At 43.1% G+C, this 20,770-nt stretch overlaps 1 protein-coding gene across 1 annotated transcript in view; it reads right to left on the reverse strand.

Moving 5' to 3' along the window:
• Positions 1-20,770, reverse strand: part of tmprss15 (transmembrane serine protease 15) — a 102,127-nt gene that overhangs the window by 42,207 nt on the left and 39,150 nt on the right. The window contains exons 8-11 of the mRNA XM_073044819.1: positions 18,951-19,088; positions 14,339-14,488; positions 3,439-3,535; positions 350-500 (exon numbers count right to left, since the gene is read on the reverse strand). Coding sequence (XP_072900920.1) covers positions 350-500; positions 3,439-3,535; positions 14,339-14,488; positions 18,951-19,088 — 536 coding nt within the window. The remainder of the gene's footprint in view (positions 1-349; positions 501-3,438; positions 3,536-14,338; positions 14,489-18,950; positions 19,089-20,770) is intronic.

A 20,770-nucleotide genomic window follows, 5' to 3' on the forward strand; every position in this document is an offset into this window, starting at 1 on the left:
GCTGAGGATTCAATTGCAGAGGGAGGTACAGAGGCCCAGGTTCTGCAACTTGTCAATCAGGATTGTGGGTATTAAATGCTGAGCTATAACAGTATCCTAACGATATCGATGAACAGTATCCTAATGTAGGTGTTTGTGTTCTCCCTAATCCATATGTCTTTGGAACGTGGGAGGGAACCACAGTGCCCAAAGGAAATACACATGGTGACAGGGAGAACGTACAGACTGTGGCACGAATGGAAACCTGATCACTAATTGTTAGCATGGTAAAGGGTTACACTAACTGCTATGCAACGATGCTTCCCGATATGCTAGTGACCATTACGGTACATCCATGGAAGAGACTGACCCTGACTGATGTAGTTTCATTTATTGTCAGCTGCCCGTAGTTCCACTGATCCCCATAATTTCCATCCTTCTCGAACACTACAAACCCCTCGACCTCATCGAGGGTGATGTAAACCCGCAGGGTGGCGACATTCCTTCCATACATGTGGTACCTGGGGTATGGAGACAATGAGAAGGTGTCAGGAGGATGTGTGGAATATTCCCCCAACACAATGAGCTTGAGAACTAATCACAGGTTCAGTCATCACTCGAGCAGGCCATTCATTCTGTTACACTCATGGTAACTCTTCAAAATCCAATTGTTTTCCACCATTTCGCTGCAGATTTCTCTCAAATTGACACATGCATTCCATTTCGGAATCAGCTTCCAGGCAGGCTTTATATAATGTCCTGTTCCTCTGCTGTGCTGTCTGTCATGTGTTCTGTCTATGCTCTATAAATGACTCCTACATTATAACAAGCTCACTAGTGCCTCTACTTCCTCTGGAGGCTAAAAGAATTCTGCATGACCCCTTTGACACTCACCAATTTTTATCAATGCACTACAAAGAGCATCCTACCCAGGTACATCATGGCTTTACATGGCAACTGTTCTGCCTGTGACATGAAGGGTTGTGGACACTGGTCAGTCAGCACACCTCAGAAACCAGCCTGCCCTCCATGGATTCTTTCTCTGTCAAGCAACCAGCATAATCAAAGGTCCCATGCATTCTGAGCATTCTCTCCTCTCTACCCATCAAATTGGGCAGAAGATACAAAAGTCAGAAGGCACATACCATCAGGCTCAAGGTCAGGTACTACCCCACTGTTACAAAACTATTGAATAGACCCCCTAGTACGACAAGATGGACTCCTGACCTCACTTTTAACCACATTATGACCTTGCACCTTATTGTCTGTCTGCAGTGCACTGTAACACTTCATTCTGCATTCTGTTAACATTTTCCCTTGCAATGAAATGACCTGTTTGAACAGCACACAAAACCAAGTTTTCCCTGCACATGTGACAATAATAAACCCATTTACCTAGTTATGATGAAGAATGGGGTGAGCTTGAATAAGGTAAAAATTTATCTTCCTTTTTTTTGTGTAGTCTTGGTAATCCCGTTGAATATCAACCGAAGGTGCTTATGCTCTTTCTTGTTGGATACAGTTATTGTAAGCACTATAGTGGTATGGCTGTTCAAAGTTCAGACTAAATTGATTATCAAAGTATGTATACATCATCATGTGCTACCCTGAGATTCACTTGCTTGCGGGCATTCACAGAGAACAGAGAATTACAATAGAATTAATGAGAAACTACACACAGAGGCAGACAAACAACCAATGTGCAAAAGAAGATATGCTGTGCAAATACAAATAAATAAAGATAAGATAAAACTTTATTATGCTGAAGGAAATTATTGTTTCAAGGTTGCTCAGTCAGGAATATACACTTAAAAAAAACCAAAATGAAAGCATTGACCGATAATGCTGAGAACATGAGCTGTAGAGTCTTTGAAATTGGGTCTCTAGAATGTGGAATCAGTTCAGAGTTGAAGTGAATGAAGTTATCCGCACTAGTTTAGGAGTCTGATGGTTGAAGAGTAATAACTATTCCTGAACATGGTGGTGTGGCTTCCAAGGCTCCTGTACCCTCTTCTTGTTGGCAGCAGTAAGACAAGAGCATGGCCTGGATGGTGGGGGTCTTTGATAACGGATATATCCATGGTAGAGATCACCCCATCCCTGAATGCCACCTCACTCCTGCTTCATGAGACCATGGACAGCTACATTTACCAACATGGTATGACTGGAATTAAAATGATTGCAAACATCAACAGTCATCTCCACTGACCTGATGATCAAAGAAGGACACGGAAGGTGTTTTTTCCCTCCCAGGGTGGAAAAGTCCACTATTTGAGGAGGTATATTCAAAGTGAGAGGGAGAGAGAGATGTGCAGTCCAAGTTTTTTTTACACAAGGAGTGGTGGAATGGGTGGCGAGGGGTGGTGGTGGAAGTAGATACAATTTAGGTGTTTAAGGAATTATTAGACAGAGACGTGGATATGCAGGGAATGGAGGGATATGGAGCAGGTGCACCCAGAAGAGATTTAGAGTTGTTTAATATTATAGCTGACATACATGTTGTGGGCCAAAGGGCCTGTTGCTGCACTACATATTTCTATGTTCTGGATGTGGGTCTGGGTATAGGTGCATCTAAGCAATCTGCCCATTAGGAATTTGTCACAGTGAGACCTGATCCTATCTGTAATGTTGACACACATGGGCACACACTACTCTGAGGTATCTCAATGAAAACATGAATGCACACAGGCTCGTATTTTCACATGGACACTCATTTATCTGCTCAGATACGCACCTATTCATATGTCTACACCCAATCAGTCAGACACACACACACACACACACACACACACACACACACACACACACACACACACACACACACACACACACACACACACACACACACACACACACACACACACACACACACACACACACACACACACACACACACACACACACACACCCCCCTTCCCTTCAGTTTAGAGATACACCATGGTAGCAGGTATTTTCAATCCAAAAAGGCTCCATTTCACTGGCCCAATTCATCTCTTTCTTTAATTCTCCTAACCCTGTTCCCAATTTCACTCTTAAACTCTTCATTACATTCCTTATATTTTAAAAATCCAGCAGAGAGTTTTAGTTTACACTTTCTCATTATCATCTCTTTTAACTTCTAAATGTTTATTTCAAGATAGAACTCAGTAACAAGCCCCTCCAGCTCAACAAGCCCAATTACACCAATGGAACCAACTAATCTAACATATAGAGTATGTGTAGAGAATGTGGGAGGAAACCAAAGCCCACGTGTATAAACTCCTGACAGACAGTTGCAGAATTGAACCCATGTCACTGGTGCTATAAGGCATTACGCTAACCACTATGTTACCATGTCACCACCTGCACCCCATTACATCCCCATTGCATCCTTGAGATCTTTTCAGCATCTGAAGGAAAAACAGTTTAGACTGTCACTTCATTGTTTAATAAAATGCAACTCTAAGGTTCCTTACTCACCAGAAACTGAGACACGAAGGGTTGGTATCAGTGGATAACATGGGACTGTAGAGACGGATCTTATCAAAATGTTTATTGGGTACCACAACATAAAACCCTGGAATTAAAGAACAGTTATCAATATTGTATTACAGGAACAAAAGCGTGCATTTATATGGAACCAATACAATGCTGGAGGAACTCAGCAGGTCAGGCAGCATCCATGGAGGGGAATAAATAGTCAACTTTTCAGGCCGAAACCCTTCTTCAGGACTGGAAAGGAAGGGGGAAGAAGCTGGAATAAGAAGGTGGGAGCAGGGGAAGGAGTACAGAGTGGCAGATAATAGGTGAATTGTCCCCAACACTGAGCACATTTACACAGAGAGCTGTATAAGGAAGCAGCATCCTTTAGAGAGCCATGGAACTCTACAACACAGAAACAGACCCTTTGGCCCATCCAATCCATGCCAAAACATTAATCTGCCTAGTCCCATTGACTTGTACTTGGACCATGGCCCTCTAAGCTCCATCCATCCATATATATATCCAAACTTTTCATAAATGTTGAAATTGAACCCACATCTACCATATACTGGTAGCTCATTCCACACTCTCACCACCTTCTGAGTGAAGAAGTTCTCTCTCATGTTCTCTTTAAACATTTCACCTTTTAACACATGGTCTCTAATTCTAGTCTCACACAACCTCAGTGGAAAAAGCTTGCTTGCATTTATCCTGTCTATACTCCTCATAATTTTACATACATCAAATCTGCCCTCAATCTTCTACATTCCAGGGAATAATGACTTAACTTACTCTATCTTTCACCTATAATTCAAGTCCTCAAGTCCCAAAAACATCTTTGTAAATTTTCTCTATACTCTTTCAATCTTATTTACATCTTTCCTATAGGTAGGTGGCCAGAACTGCATACAATATTCCAAATTAGGCCTCACCAATGTCTTATACAATTTCAACATAATATCCCAACTCCTATACTTAATACATTGATTAATAAAGGCCAATGTGCCAAAATGTTTTCTTTATGACTGAATCTTTCTGTGACAACACTTTCAAGGACTGAACCTTCCTGACCAACCTCCCATGAGAGACCTTGTCAAAGGCCTTGCTAAATTCCATGAAGACAAACTCCACTGTCTTGCTTTCATCAATTTTTCTGGTAACTTCCTTGAAAAACTATAAAATTGGATAGACATAAATTACTGCTCACAAAGCCATGTTTACTATCCCTAATCAGTTCCTCTCTATCCAAGTATTTGTATACATCTGATCCCTTAGAATATTTTCCCACTATTGAGATCAGGCTCATTGGCCTATAATTTCCTGGCCGATTCTTAGAACCTTTCTTAAACAACAGAACAACACTAGATATCCACCAATCTTCCAGCACATCACCTGTGGTTAAGGATGTTTTAAGTATTTCTGCTAGGGTCCTTACAATTTCTGCACCTGCCTGCCCCAAGGTCTGAGAGAACACCTTGTCATACCCTGGGGATTTAGCCTCAAGGCAACAAATACCTCCTTCTCTATAATCTGTATAGGGTCCACGGCCTCGTTGCCGCTTTGCCTCATTTCTGTAGACACTGTGTACATCTCCCGAGTAAACATAGATTCAAAAATTCCATTTAAGATCTCCCCCATCTCTTTCAGATCCATGGATAGATTACAGGTCCTCAGATCATCCAGAGGACCAATTTGCCCCTTGCAATCTTTTTGCTCTTAACATATCTGTAGAATCACTTGGGATTCTCCTTCACTTTGTCTGCTAGAAGAACCTCATGCCTTCTTTTAGCCCTCCTGACTTCTTTCTTAAGGGTTCTCTTGCATTTTTATACCCCTCAGGTACCTCATTTATTCCTAGCTGCACCCACCTGTTATGTACCTCCTTCTTTTTCTGAACCAAGGCCTCAGTATCTCTCAAAAACTAAGGTTCCCTAAACCTGTTATCCTTGTCTTCTATTCTGAGAGGCACATACAACAATTGTACACTCAAAATTTCACTTTTGAAGGCCTTCCACTTACCAAGTACATCTTTGCCAGAAAACATCCTGTTCCAATCCGCACTTGCCAGATCATTTCTGATACCATCAAAATTGGCCTTTCTCCAATTCAGAATCTTTACCCAAGAGCCAGACCTATCCTTTTCCATAATTTCCTTGAAACGAATAGCATTATCATCACTGGATGCAAACTGTTCCCCTACACAAACTGTCACCTGCCCTGTCTCATTCCCTAATAGGAGATCCAGTATCACACTCCCTCTAGTTGGGACTTGTATGTATTGATTAAGGAAACTTTCCTGAACACATTTGACAAACTCCTTCCCATCTAGTCCTTTTACAGTATGGGAGTCCCAATCTATATGTGGAAAATTAAAATCACCTACTATAACAAGCATATGTTTTTGCAACAGTCTGCGATCTCTTTACAAATTTGTTCCTCTAAACCCCACAGTCTGTTGGGTGGTCTATAATATAATTAACATGGTTATACCTTTCCAAGAAAACCTCACTAGATGAGCTCTCCAGGCTGGCCTGACGGAGCACTGTCATAACATTTTCTCTGACTAGTAATGCCTCCCTTCCTCCTTCAATCACTCCCATTCTATCATGTGTTAAACAATGGAACTTCAGAATACTGAGCTGCCAGTCCTGCTGCTCCTACAACCAAGCCTCACTAATGTCTACAATTCCATGTGCTGATCCATGCTCGGTGCTCATCTGCCTTTCCTATGATACTTCTTACATCGCAATATATGCAGCTCAAAACATTAACCCCACCATGCTTGACATTTTGATTCCTGATTTTGTTTGTAAGTGTTGTAATGTGAGTATTATTAAACGTAAGTTAATACTAATCGGGAAGCTGTTGGTAGCAAGAGGCGGGATCTGAGGTTGGCAGGGTCTTTACTTCCGCTCTTTTTACTCCCAGCATGCATTGTATATCATTCCTCCACCCATGCCGCACGAGGTACCTGGAAGCCTCTGTATTGTAAATATCATTTGCCGTCCCAGATAAAGATGCTCTTTTGGCCATCAAGTTGTCGAGTGGTCTTTTTGTAAAGTAGAAGTTACCACATATTTTTGGCGACGAGGTAAACTGGTTTTGAGGACGGGTCGGCCCCGTTTTTGATCAGGAGCTGTGAGCGGGCGAGGAGCCTCGTGGTCGGATGGCTGTGTTCGGAACGGTCGGTGTGTTCGATGAGCAAATCGAGGAGTGGCCGGAGTACGAGGAAAGGTTGGGCTACTTTTTCTGTGCTAATGGAATTACTGAGGAGGCTAAGAAGCACTCTATTCTCCTGAGTGTGTGTGGGGCAAAGACATACAAGCTGATATGGAACTTAGCTACGCCATGGAAACAGGGAGAAAATCCATACGACAAACTGGTCAAGCTCGTGGGGAACCACCACAATCCAAAGCCTTCGGTGATAGTCCGACAGTTCAAGTTTCACAGCCATGTCCGGAAGCCAGCTCAGTCTGTGGGCGATTTTGTGGCTGGGCTTCGGCAGCTGTCGGAGCATTGCGATTTCGGAGCCGTGTTGGATGACATGCTCCGTGACAGATTAGTATGTGGCATTAATAATGTCGCCGTACAACACCGCTTGTTGGGGGAAACCCCACCGTTGACTTTCAAGACAGCCCTAGAGATTGCTCAAGGCATGGAGTTGGCTGCTAATAATGCCAAGGATATACAGAAAGGATATGGGGGGTTGCGGTCGGCGGCAGTGCACCAAGTCAGGAGGGAGATTGGTAAACAGGCAAAGCAGGTCGAATGTTTTTGGTGTGGAGGAATGCACTATGCAAATGTTTGTAAATTCAAAGATACTGTCTGCCATGCTTGTAACAAAAAGGGACATTCAGTTAAAAAGTGCAGTATCTTAAAGGGTAAGGTTAAGCCTGGGCAGGGGAAAGCTCAACAGACTCAGGCAGCCACACACCACCTAGGAGAAGCAGACGAGGAGGCAGCGTGTGCCTACAACGTGTTTGGGGTGGAAACGGATGAGGGACCACCTGAACCATATTATGCCACAGTCACTGTCAAGGAAAAGGACATTAAGTTCGAGATTGATTCAGGGGCTTCTGCATCCGTCATTAGTGAAGAGATCTACAGAAGGACATGGGGGTCCAACCTGCCTCCCATCAGACCATCTAAGCTCCAACTCAGGACCTATACAGGGCAGCCCATACCTCATTTAGGGGTGTTATATGTGGATATTTCAGCCAGGGGCCAGAAGGCTGAAGCCAGGCTGGTGATAGCTAAGGGCAGTGGGCCCAGTCTTCTGGGCTGCGATTGGCTTCGCAAAATCCGGCTCAACTGGCATGAATTTAAGTATGCACACATGACGGAAGAGCATGAGGTGCAGCGTGCAGATGAAGTTGCCGATGGCAATGTGAGAGACAGACATAGTCTGGACACATCTGAGAGTGAGCTCACAGCACAGCTTGCGGCTCTTCAGCCTATTACAGGAGCAATTGAAGTTACCCCCTCGGCACTGAAAGCCAGCCCGCCACTTCTAGTACGGCGAAGCAGTGACCCAGCTCTTGTACCACCTGCCCAGTTACAACAAGGTGCATCTCAGCCTGATGATCCTGCTAACAGGAACTTGCATGTGAAGCCAACCGTAACAGTAGCAATTGGGGCACCCACAGACGATGTAAGAACAGAGCCTTCAGGACCACCAGACAAGCATTCAGAAAGCACTCTAAGTGATTTGACAAAGAAAGTAGAATTTTCTGGAGGTGGTGGCCCCCTGGGAATCCATGTAGTACCTTGTAACTCTACGCTGAGTGGAAGATTCCTTGGCCTGAGTATTCATGGTATTGAAGAGAACAGGCAATCAAGAAAAGAGAACCTGCTCCAGGAGAATGAATGTATCATCAAAATCAATGACTGAACAGACAAGACCTTTGTTCAAGCACATGAGGTTTTCCGAAACGCATTGCGATTTCCTGCTGTTGAGCTCCAGATAGTTTCAAGTTATAACAAGGAACTCTATGAAAAATTTGCAATTGGGTCTATTCTGAGCCATGGTCATGACGATGGTTCAAAAACCAAAGTTCCTGCTTCAGTGCGTTCCAAGCCAGGTGGCAAACCTGTAGATGCCGTTTATCCCAATAATGCTGAGAATAGCTTGTCACCAATTTCAAAGAAGCTCAGTAGTCCAAACCAGTTAAGGAGCAATGACCACTTAATACATACCAGGAAAGCATGTCCACCAGTGACTTTGCTAGAGGGAGAGACACTGGCAGAGGGGGCAGAGTCCCCTGAGGAGGATGGACATTCTCACGCGGACACACAGACCCCCTTCTCATGTCCCCAACACTAGCTCCACCCAACACATCCTCACCAGCAGTGCCTGCTGGGTCACCGGGGGTAGTGCGTAGATCGCAGCGCCCTCGCGAGCCTCCTGACAGACTGAATCGTTGATTGGATTGTTGTTTTTGTTGTTAGATTGAATGGTGAATTTGCCATTTTTTTTTTAGGTGTTTTTGTATTGGTAACCCGTTGCTAATGATACCACTGTTTTTATTTCCCAGTTCTTCTATATTTGGGGAATGTTGGATTTTAAAGGGGGAGAAGTGTTGTAATGTGAATATTATTAAAAGTAAGTTAATACTAATCAGGGAGCTGTTGGTAGCAAGAGGCGGGATCCGGGGTTGGCGGGGTGTTTACTTCCGCTCTTTTTACTCCCAGTATGCATTGTATATAGTTCCTCCACCCATGCCGCACGAGGTACTGGGAAGCCTCTGTATTGTAAATATCATTTGCCATCCCAGACAAAGATGCTCTTTTGGCCATCAAGTTGTCGAGTAGTCTTTTTGTAAAATAGAAGTTACCACAGTAGGCTTAACAACATCTTTCTCCACTATCTGTTCTGGCACTCCTAATCTCCTGCAACTCCAGTTTAAACCACCCCCATGTCCCACTAGAATATCCCTCCAGTTTACAGCCAAACCACCCCTTCATACACCTTCCCTGAAAGAGAGTCCAACAATCCAAAAATCTGAAGCCCTCCCTCCTGCGCTATCTCCTTAGCCACATATTAAACTGTATGAACTTCATATTCCTGGCTTCACCAGCACATGGCATGGGTAACAGTCCTGATATCACAGCCCTGGAGGACCTGGCACCTAACTCTCTGAACTCATTATGCAGGACCTCATTACACCTCCTAACCTTGTGATTGGTGCCAAAGTGGACCACATCCTCTGGTTGCTCATGTTCCCATTTAAGAATACTCACCAAGGACCTCCACTATCTACGCCATGCTCTCTTCTCACTACTGCCATCAGAAGGAGGTACAGGAGCCTCAGGCCCCGCACCACTAGGTACAGAAACATTTATTCCCTACAATCATCAGGGTCTTGAATCAGCGTGGATAATTTCATTCATCACCACACTGAACTGATTCCATGTCCTACAGGCTCACTCCCAAAGACTCATATTCTCAGTATTATTTATTTGCACAATTTGTCTTCTCTTTCACATCGGTGTGTCAGTCTTTGTTTATGTATAGTTTTTAAATAAAATTTGTTATTGTATTTCTTTATTTTTGTGTAAATGCTTGCAAGAAAATAAATCTCAGCATAGTCTGTGCTTGGTTGTCAGTCTTTTTTATTTCTATTTAGTCCTATTGTTGTACTTTTTTATTTTTCCGTGAACATTTGCAAGAAAATGAATCTCAAAGTTGTATGTGGTGACTAATACATACTTAGAGTCATAAAGTCATAGAAATGTATAGCACAGAAACGGGCCCTTTGGCCCTTCTAGCCAATACCGATCCATTTAAGCTGCCTACTACCATCAACCTGCACCAGGACCATAGACCTCCATACCTCTACCTTCCTGGTACCTATCCAAACTTCTTTCAAATGCACTTGGGCTGGCAGTGCATTCCACACACTCATCTCGTGACCCTCTGAGTGAAGAAATTTCCCATAATGTTCCCCTTAAACTTTTCACCTTTCAACCTTAACTTCTGACCTCTAGTTGTAGTCCCACCCAACCTCAATGGAAAAAGTCTTGCTTTTACCTCATCTATATCCCTCATAATATTTATTATCACTTTGATAATAAATTTGTGTTGACTTTGAAATTTGCTTTGACTTCAAGGCATGATCAAAGTTGTAGAACTGAACTTCCCCAACTCTCAAGGAAAAAGAGCTGGATTTTTATTTGAGGATAATGAGAGAAAAGGGCAAATAAACACAGTCCTTTGCAGAGAATATGATATTACTAAAACAAATTTCCAATCACACATAAAAGGTAGCAAGTCATGCATTCACCATCCACCTGTCCTCGCCATCAGCTGTTGGCGTTTTATAAGGCTGACCTCCTGAATTGTGTGCTTCATGGGGAAGGATTGTTTGAAACTGATAAATAACAGAAGTTATTTGTGCTGAGACCCATCCACTCATCACCCATTAATTCCCTGAACTTTACTCTTCCTGTTTAGGCGACAACTTCAATCATTACCTGAGCTGGGCAATGGCTGAATGTGAGGTACAGAGAACTCAATGTAAATTCATTGTCAAAGTAAGTCTCTGCCACTATATATTACCCTGACATTTATTTTCTTGTAGGCATTTACAGAAAATAAAGAAATAAAATAGAATTTATGAAAAACTATACATAACAAAGTCTGACATTAACCAGTGAGCAAAAGAAGACGAATTGTGCATATTAAAAATGGTAATACTGAGAACGTGAGTTGTAAAGTTGAAAGTGAGTCTGTAGGCTCTGGATTCAGTTCAATGTTGAGGTAAGACAATCTACAACTCTTGATGCCTACGGTGCTCGTAACATCATTAACAAACCATCTGATCCAGGACACTGTCTATTCAATCTCGCATCATCTGTGCAGAATGTGTAGGACGAGGAAACACAAACCAATCCTCATAGAGGGATCAGAAGTGGAGAAAGTGAACAATCCTGGCCGTCAATATCTCTGAGGACTTAACCTGGTTGCAACATATTGGTGCCGCTATAAAGAAGACAAGACAATGGCTGTATTTCACTTGGAATTTGAGAAGATTTGGTTTGTCACTTAAAACACTGAAAAACTTCTACAGATGTACCATGGAGAGCATTCTGATAGGCTGCAGCACTGTCTGGTACAGTGGGGCTACAACACAGGATCAAAAGAAGCTACAGAAAGTTGTAAAATTAGTCAGCTCCATCATGGTACTAGCCTCCGTCATACCCAAGACATCTTCAGGGAGTGGTGCCTCAGGAAGGCGGGGTCCATCGTTAAAGACCTTCACTACCCAGTACATGCCCTCTTACCATAGAGAAGGAGGTACAGAAGCCTGAAGGCACACACTCAGCAATTCAGGAACAGTTTTTTCTCCCCTCTGCCATCTGCTTTCTGAATGGACATTGAACCCATGAACACTAACTCAGTATTTTTTATTTCATTTTTGTCCTACTTATTTAATAATGTGACAGTTATATTAAACCTGATTCTGATTCTGGTAGGAAATATAAAACCATCTTAGCCAAGACAGTAAGACTGAAAAACAGATTCCTCCCGAGGATTGTTGTGCAGCTGAATAAGCTTGCTAATGACCTTTGAGAGTTATGAAGTAAATATGGGAATATTTTTAAATTAAGCTGTACCACATTCATTGTAGATATCTATTTTGCATGGATTGGATCAGTTGTATTGAGCAATGTTATTAAGGTTCTATTCTATTCTATCCACACTGGCTCAGATGCCTGATGGTTGAAGGGTAATAACTGTTCCTGAACCTGGTGGTGTGGGACCTCAAACTCCTGTACTTCCTATCCTATGGTGTAGCAAGAAGAGAGCTTGGCCTGGGTGATGGGATCTGTGATGATGACTGCTCCTTTCTTGTTACAGTGCTCCTTGTGAATGTGCTCAATGGTCAGGAAGGATTTGACTGTGATGGACAGGGCTTTATCTGCCTTCTTTGGTAAACCTTTGCATTCCTGGCCATTAGTGTTTGCATACCAGGCAGTGGCACAACCAGTTAGGGTACTCTTCACTGTGCATCTATAGAGAGGGCAATGATGTTTGGTGTGAGAGCACTTTGTTGTGAAGTTCAATGGAACAGAAAGGTAAGGTGCCTGGTACAAAGGAAGAGGCCCTGTAAACTTCAATCCAGACCACCCAAAATACCACCAAGAAAGCTGAAATTAAAACAGAAACTTGGTAGGTCAAGCAACATATACGTGGTGAAGAAAGTGCAAGAGTTTAGGACCGGGGGCACAGCTCAGAGTAGAAGGACATCCCTTTAGAAGAGAGATAAGGAAGAATTTCTTCAGCCACAGGTTGTGAACCTATGGAATTCACTGCCACTGATGGATGCCAAATTATTGGGTATACTTAAAACAGAGTTTGATAGGTTCTTGATTAGTAAAGCTGGCAACAATTTTGGGGAGAAGGCTCAAGAATGGTGTTGAGAGGGAAAATAAATCAGCCATGATGGAACAGAAGAACAGACTCAAGCCAAATGGCCCAATTCTGTTCCTATGTCTTATGGTCTGATGGCTACTGGAACCTGCGTCTTGGGCAAGGTTTAATCAACGCGGCTTGTGGATTGGACTCTGGTGTTCACGTTATGATGTCTCTAGTTTCTGGCTGCTCCCTCTTGGTTGCTACTTTGAGTAACTTTTGAATGAGGCAAACGGGCTCTGTGGCCAGGAGTTAATGAACAAAACGGAGCTGGACTGAACTGAACTGAGCTTAACTGAATATGCCTGCTTTAGTGTTTTATGTGGTGCTCTTGTTCGTTATTTTTGCTGTTTGAATGATTTGTTCTCTTTTTTGCATTTTTGGTTTTCGTTTTCTTTTGAACAGGTTCTACGGTGTTTCTTTATTTCACAGCTGTCTGTAGGAAGATGACTCTCAGAATATGCTGCATACATGCTTTGATAATAAATGCACATTGAATCGATTAATTATGCATTAGCTTGCTTATTGTTTAAATATAGCACAACTCCACACTCTACTGATGCCGTTACTCCAACAGAGATTTATTTTATATTTACTTATTTATTTTATTTTGGGATAAAGCATGGTAATAAGACCTTCTGGCCAATGAGCCTGTACCACATATGTACACCCATTTGATCAATTAACATACTAACCTGGGCATCTTTGGAATGCGAGGGGAAACCGTCACAGTCATGGGGAGAATGTATGAACTTGTGACAGACAGCAGTGGGAAGTGAACCCAAGTTGCTGGCACTATGAAGTAACATTACACTAACTGCTGTGCTACCATGCCACCATAACACAGTTTTTCTGCATTGTTACTTTTACACATGATGAGCTTGGCACAGTCTGTCAGGCAGAGTTCAAAGGAAGAGGACAATACATTTTGAACTGAGTGAGAACATTGTATGTAAATGCTTGGTTCAAGAGAGAGGTTTCAAGGATTATTTTAAGGAAGAAACGAAAATGGAGCCGAGAGGGTTAGGGAGGAAATTGCAACCTCATGGTCTTGGCAGCTGAAGACATGGCCGCCAATGGTGGAGGAATTTCATTTGGCATTTGTAAGAGACAAGTCACAGAGAGTGACAGAAATGTAGGAGATCCTGTCACCTGCTCTGTTTACCAAGTGATTGCTTATTTATTTAATTTATTTATTGACATACAGCACTGAGTAGGTAGTAGGTCTTTCTGGCCCTTCAGGTTGTGTCACCAGCAACCCCCGATTTTAACCCTAGCTTAATCACAGAACATTTACAATGACCAATTAAACTACTAACCAGTATATCTTTGAACTGTGGGAGGAAACCGGAGCACCCAGAGGAAACCCACATGGTCACAGGGAGAACGCACAGACCCCTTACATAGGAGAGTGGGATTGAACTCCAAACTCCAAACTGTAATAGCGTTTTTCTAACCACTACGCGAGTTCACTCATCGTACCTGATTGGTTCCCAAATGTATGATCATCAGTCGGCCCAGAGAATGGCGGGTAGGAAGGGCCACTCATTATCTCCCAATCAACCGTATTTGTTGGATCTTGTCTCCAATAGCAAAATCCATCTTGAAAATCGCAGTCTATTTTCTCCTGATCTGTAGGCAAATATCACAAGAATGCAAGTTAGGCACCAATGTTTAGGATCCAATACCAAATTCCTTCATTTTCTTAATAATATAAGCCCACAGTTAATTTGCTATTGGTGATTCGGTCAGTCACATGATAGACAATATTTGTTACAAGACATGGAGTGGACAATGCCAAAACTAATGGGATGGATGTCCCTATCTGTCAATATGGAGAAACACTGCAGATAATAACAAATACCAAAATATTCAAGTGCAGCATCTTAGTGTTCAAGATGTTTGATAGATCTCCTCACCACCAAGAGGTGGTAGGGTGATGGATATTAATTGGGAGTTGTTTTTTCTCATAGCTGGGCTGTGGTAGACTATACCTGTCTCACAGACCATCTTTGAACCTTAGTATTAGGAGTTAGAGGAGATTTGGTATGTCAACATTCAAGACTCAAGATTATTTGTCACGTGTACATTGAAACATACAGTGGAAATGCTTCACTTGCATTAGCAACCAATACACCGAAGGATGTGCTGGGGGCAGCCCACAAGTGTTGCCATACATTCCAGCACCAACATAACAATCCCACAATGCCTGCCAGCACAACACAGAACACAACACACAACAAACCAACACAGCAAAAACAGCTCCCTCCCACCCATACACGTGCAGTCCTTTAATCCCAGGGTAGGTCTCCAGCCTCCAATGGACATAGTCTCGGCTGGATTTCTACCTCCCTACAGGAATTGCAGATATTTGCAGACTTGGCTCTGGCCAACAAGCCTCACCTTCCAATTCAACCCTCAGTCTCTGGCGTCAATCTCAGACACACCAAAGACTCTAGCAAATTTCTACATATGTGCCATCAAAAGCATTCTGATTGCTTGCATCATCACCTGGTATGGAGGTTCCAATGCACAGGGTTGTAAGAGGCATCAGAGATAAATTTAACCAGCTCCATCATGGGCACTGGTCTCTCTATTACTACCCTTTAACCATCAGTCTCTTGATCCAAAGGGGATAACTTCACTCAACTCCACTCATCCTAACACTAAACCCCCCCCCCCCCACCCCCAGTGGGGGGTAAAGAAGTTGCTCTAACTTCTCATCTTTTTTTCTCCAGTCCTGATTAAGGGTCTCAGCTTGAAACATTGACTGTTTACTCTTCTCCATAGATGCTGCCTGATCTGCTGAGTTCCTCCAGCATTTTGTGTGTGTTGCTTGGATTTCCCACCTCTGTAGATTTTCTCTTGTTTGTGTCTGAACAGTTCCCACAACCTATAGACTCACTTTCATGGACTCTTATCTCATATTTTTCAATATTTATTGCTTATTTATTTATTATTATCTTTTATTTTGGTATTTGCACATTCTATTGTCTTTTGCATATTGGTTGTCTATTTTGTTGTCTGTAATTTTTCATGGATTCTATTGTATTTGTACTTACTGTGAATGCCCACAAGAAAATGGATTTCAAGCTTGTATATAGTGACAGATATGTACTTTAATTATAGACTAACTTTGAACTTTGAACTAAAAGTGGTGCCTCAAGAAGATGGCATCCATCATCAAGGATGCTCACCACCTGGGACATGCTCCATTCTCATTGCCACCATGAGAGAGGAGATACAGGAGCCTGAAGACCCACACTCAACTCAAAAGCTTCTTCACTCTGCTATCAGATATCTGAATGGTCCATAAACACTGCCCACTACTTCTCTTTTCCATTAAAAAAAAAATTATTGTAGCTTATAGTGATTTGTTATGCCTGTGCTGTACAGTTCCCACAAAACAACGAATTTCATTCCCTAGTTGGTGTGATCTTTCATTGATTCAATTGTGGTTATTGTTTCACTATGGATTTATTGAGTATGCCCGTAAGAAAATAAATATCAGTGTTATATATGGTGACATACATGTACTTCGGCAATAAATTGAAAAAAACCCATAGAAACATAGAAAACCTACAGCACAATACGGGCCCTTCAGCCCACAAAGTTGTGCCAAACATGTCTCGACCTTAGAAATTACTAGGGTTACCCATAGTTTTCTATTTTTCTAAATTCCATGTACCTATCCAAAAGTCTCTTAAAAGACCCTATCGTTTCCCCCTCCACCACCGTTGCTGGCAGCCCATTCCACGCACCATTCCAAGACCAAGGAGATGGTGGTGGACTTTAGGAGATCTAGGCCTCATATGGAGCCAGTGATCATTAATGGAGAATGTGTGGAGCAGGTTAAGACCTACAAGTATCTGGGAGTACAGTTAGACGAGAAGCTAGACTGGACTGCCAACACAGATGCCTTGTGCAGGAAGGCACAGAGTCAACTGTACTTCCTTAGAAGGTTGGCGTCATTCAATGTCTGTAGTGAGATGCTGAAGATGTACTATAGGTCAGTTGTGGAGAGCGCCCTCTTCTTTGTGGTGGCGTGTTGGGGAGGCAGCATTAAGAAGAGGGATGCCTCACGTCTTAATAAGCTGGTAAGGAAGGCGGGCTCTGTCGTGGGCAAAGTACTGGAGAGTATAACATTGGTAGCTGAGCGAAGGGCGCTGAGTAGGCTACGGTCAATTATGGAAAACCCTGAACATCCTCTACATAGCACCATCCAGAGACAGAGAAGCAGTTTCAGCAACAGGTTGCTATCGATGCAATGCTCCTCAGACAGGATGAAGAGGTCAATACTCCCCAATGCCATTAGGCTTTACAATTCAACCGCCAGGAGTAAGATATGTTAAAGTGCCGGGGTTGATTGTATTTAATGTATTTAAGTAAACTACTTAAGAACCTTTTAAAAGCTATTATTAATGCTTTTGAGAGAGTGATTTAGATGCATATCATATTTTTACTGAGTTAAGTATTGTATGTAATTAGTTTTGCTACAACAAGTGTATGGGACATTGGAAAAAATGTTGAATTTCCCCATGGGGATGAATAAAGTATCTATCTATCTATCTATCTATCTATCTATCTATCTATCTATCTATCTATCTATCTATCTATCTATCTATCTCACCACTCTCTGCATAAAAAACTTACCCCTGACTTCTCCTCTGTACTTGCTCCCAAGCACCTTAAACCTGTGCCCTCTTGTGGCAGCCATGTCTGCCCTGGGAAAAAGCCTCCACATGATCAATGCCTCTCATCATCTTATACACCTCTATCAGATCACCTCTCACCCTCTATCGCTCCAAGAAGAAAAGGCCGAGTTCACTCAACCTGTTTTCGTAAGGCATGCTCCCCAATCCAGGCAACATACTTGTAAATCTCCTCTGCACCCTTTCTATGGTTTCTCATCAAAGTTTACTTTGAACTTCATCGACAAACCAAATTCTGATTCTGAGTTTTTTTGGGGAAAAAATTTCAATTTTGTATGAAACATATCCCAACTTTTATTCACACATTTGCAATCTAATTTTACATTGAGTCCTAATTGACGATAGTTGCTTTAACATAATGGATTATCCCAGTGACGATGGTACAGACATTCCCCAGGTTACCACAAGGTCCTACTCCTGAGAATTGTTCATAACTTTTCAATATCTTTTTCCCATTCATATCGATGCAGGTTGGAACCTGTTTGAAATGTTTAGTACCAGAGGACATGTATTTAATGTGAGAGGGGGTAATTTCATAGGAGATGTGAAGGACAAGTTTTTTTTACACAGGAAGTGGTGGGTGCCTGGAATGGTAAAGGCAGAAACAGTCGGGACTTTTAAGAGACTTGTAGATAGACACATGAATGTAAGGAAAATTGAAGGATATGGGTATTGTGTAGGCAGAAGAGATTGGTTAGTCAGTTGATTATTAACTTAATTGGATTGGCACAACGTTGTTTACTGAAGGACCTGTCCCTGTGCTGTTCTGTTCTATGTTCTAACGTGAACAGTTCGTGGGTTGGAAAAGAACAAAGTACATGAGAAAGGATCATTAGAAATGGTGATGGGAGAGTGAGCTGCCAGCTACTCTCCCTGACTCAGTGAGTGAGCGAATAGGACTTCTCAGTGATCTTGGCTCGGCTCGGCACCGCCCAGCACCCAATTGTTGTGTGCAGTGGGGAGGATGAGGTGGATGGTGGGGGAGATAGGTAGAGGGAGAGAAGGCACACAGAACTGACCCTTTCCCACCCGGCAGAAGATGCCTGCTGTCCCACAGCAGCCGGCAAACCCACTCCCCATCTTTCCTGCTAATAATTTGTATATGCATGGCTGTCCTTAAGTTGGGTGTTGGTAATCCAGGGAGGACCAGAACTGGAGATACTTCATCATGACATCAAGCACTTAGGCTCAAACCTGATCTCTGTTGCTATCCGTGTGAATTTCCCAGTCTCATTGCGATTTTATTTTATTTAGAGATACAGTCCCTTCCAGTCTAATGGGGTTGTGCCATCCAATTATTCCCACGTGATCAAATAACCTACGTCTTTGAGATGTGACAGAAATACAGCACAACCCTCCCTTTCACTGATCGTGATACTTACTGCTGACTGCAGAGATGTTGAACACGGTGAAGCTTGCATCAAAACCAAAATCACGGCAATTCCGAAAAGAAGAGATCTCCGCCGTAGCCTGGTCAGAAAAAATCCTTACTGAGCCAGGATTGGTACCTGAAAGTGAGGCTAAGAGAAGCACATCAGAGTTAGGATTGAGTGATGTTATCCAGAAACACCGGATCAAAACCCAAATCTTGAACTATCGAATGTTGAAAGGTCTCGATGATGTGGAGAGGATGTTTCCGATAGTGGAGGAGTCTAAGACCAGAGGACAAAGATAGAGTGGATGTAGAGAGGATGTTTCCTATAGTGGGGGAGTCTAGGACCAGAGGACACAGATAGAGTGGATGTGGAGAGGATGTTCCTTATAGTGGAGGAGTCTAAGACCAGAGGACACACTTTCAGATAAGGGGAATCCTTTTAGAACAGGGATGAGGAGAAATTATTTTAGCCAGACAGTTGTGAATCGGTGGAATTTGTTGCCACAGGCAGCTGTGGAGGCCAAGTCTTTGGGTATCTTTAAGGCAGAGGTTGATAGATTCTTGATTAGTCAGGCCACAAAGGGATATATGGAGAAAGCAGTAGATTGGAGCTGAGGGGGAGAATGAATCAGCCATGATGAAATGGTGGGAGAAAAGGCAAAAGGTGAGACAAAAGGCCTAATTCTGCTCCTAGATCTTTGGGTCTTATGGTCTTTCTAATATTCTTTCCCCAGTGTTGCACCTTTCCTCATTCTCACCCTACCTTGAAAGAAAAATGGAGGGCAATGTGGGAGGGAAAGGTTAGACTGGTGTTAGGGTAGATTAAAGGTTGGTGCAACATCATAAGCTGAAGGACTTGTTCTGTGCTGTATGTGCTCTATGTTCTACGATCTGAACCCTGGGACTCTGTACTTCTTTTTGCAGCTGGATTCTTCATTTAATCATCAAGAAACCACAATTATAAGGATTGTTGATAACATCTCGATGACAATCAAAACAAGTGCACCTCAAAGGTACGTGCTTAGCTCTCTCTGTACTCAGGTGACTTGGCTAGGGACAGATCAAATGTCATCTATAAATTCATCAATGTAAACACAGTTGTTGGCAGAATCTCATTTTGTAACGAGGAGGTGTACAGGCACGATATGAACAATGTTATTCCGTTCTGAGTTCTATATTCTGTTTTATATACTTTCCTCTCCAATTTCCTCTCATGACTTCATGGGATTTGCCTTTACCCTTTGGCAAGAAAGGAGGAGGTGAGATTTAACTGAGCTAGAGTTAGTAAGGTGAGGAAGCATCAACACATAAAGAATGTTTAGGTTGCCATGGAGAGACGGCTTTTAACCATCACATCTCATTCACATCTTACCAGACAGGTGTTCCATAATTGTGGTGAACTACATTTCCCTGTCTGGACTGTTCCTGTGGCTCCTCCCACAGACCCCCCGCTGACTGTTCCTGTGGCTCCTCCCACAGACCCCCCGCTGACTGATCCTGTGGCTCCTCCCACAGACCCCTGCTGACTGTTCCTGTGGCTCCTCCCACAGACCCCCCGCTGACTGTTCCTGTGGCTCCTCCCACAGACCCCTGCTGACTGCTCCTGTGGCTCCTCCCACAGACCCCTGCTGACTGCTCCTGTGGCTCCTCCCACAGACCCCTGCTGACTGTTCCTGTGGCTCCTCCCACAGACCCCCCGCTGACTGTTCCTGTGGCTCCTCCCACAGACCCCTGCTGACTGTTCCTGTGGCTCCTCCCACAGACCCCCCACTGACTGCTCCTGTGGCTCCTCCCATTGTCCCCTGCTGACTGCTACTGTGGCTCCTC

Source organism: Hemitrygon akajei, chromosome 5 (genome assembly GCF_048418815.1).
Source record: "Hemitrygon akajei chromosome 5, sHemAka1.3, whole genome shotgun sequence".
In the NCBI taxonomy this organism is placed as follows: domain Eukaryota; kingdom Metazoa; phylum Chordata; class Chondrichthyes; order Myliobatiformes; family Dasyatidae; genus Hemitrygon; species Hemitrygon akajei.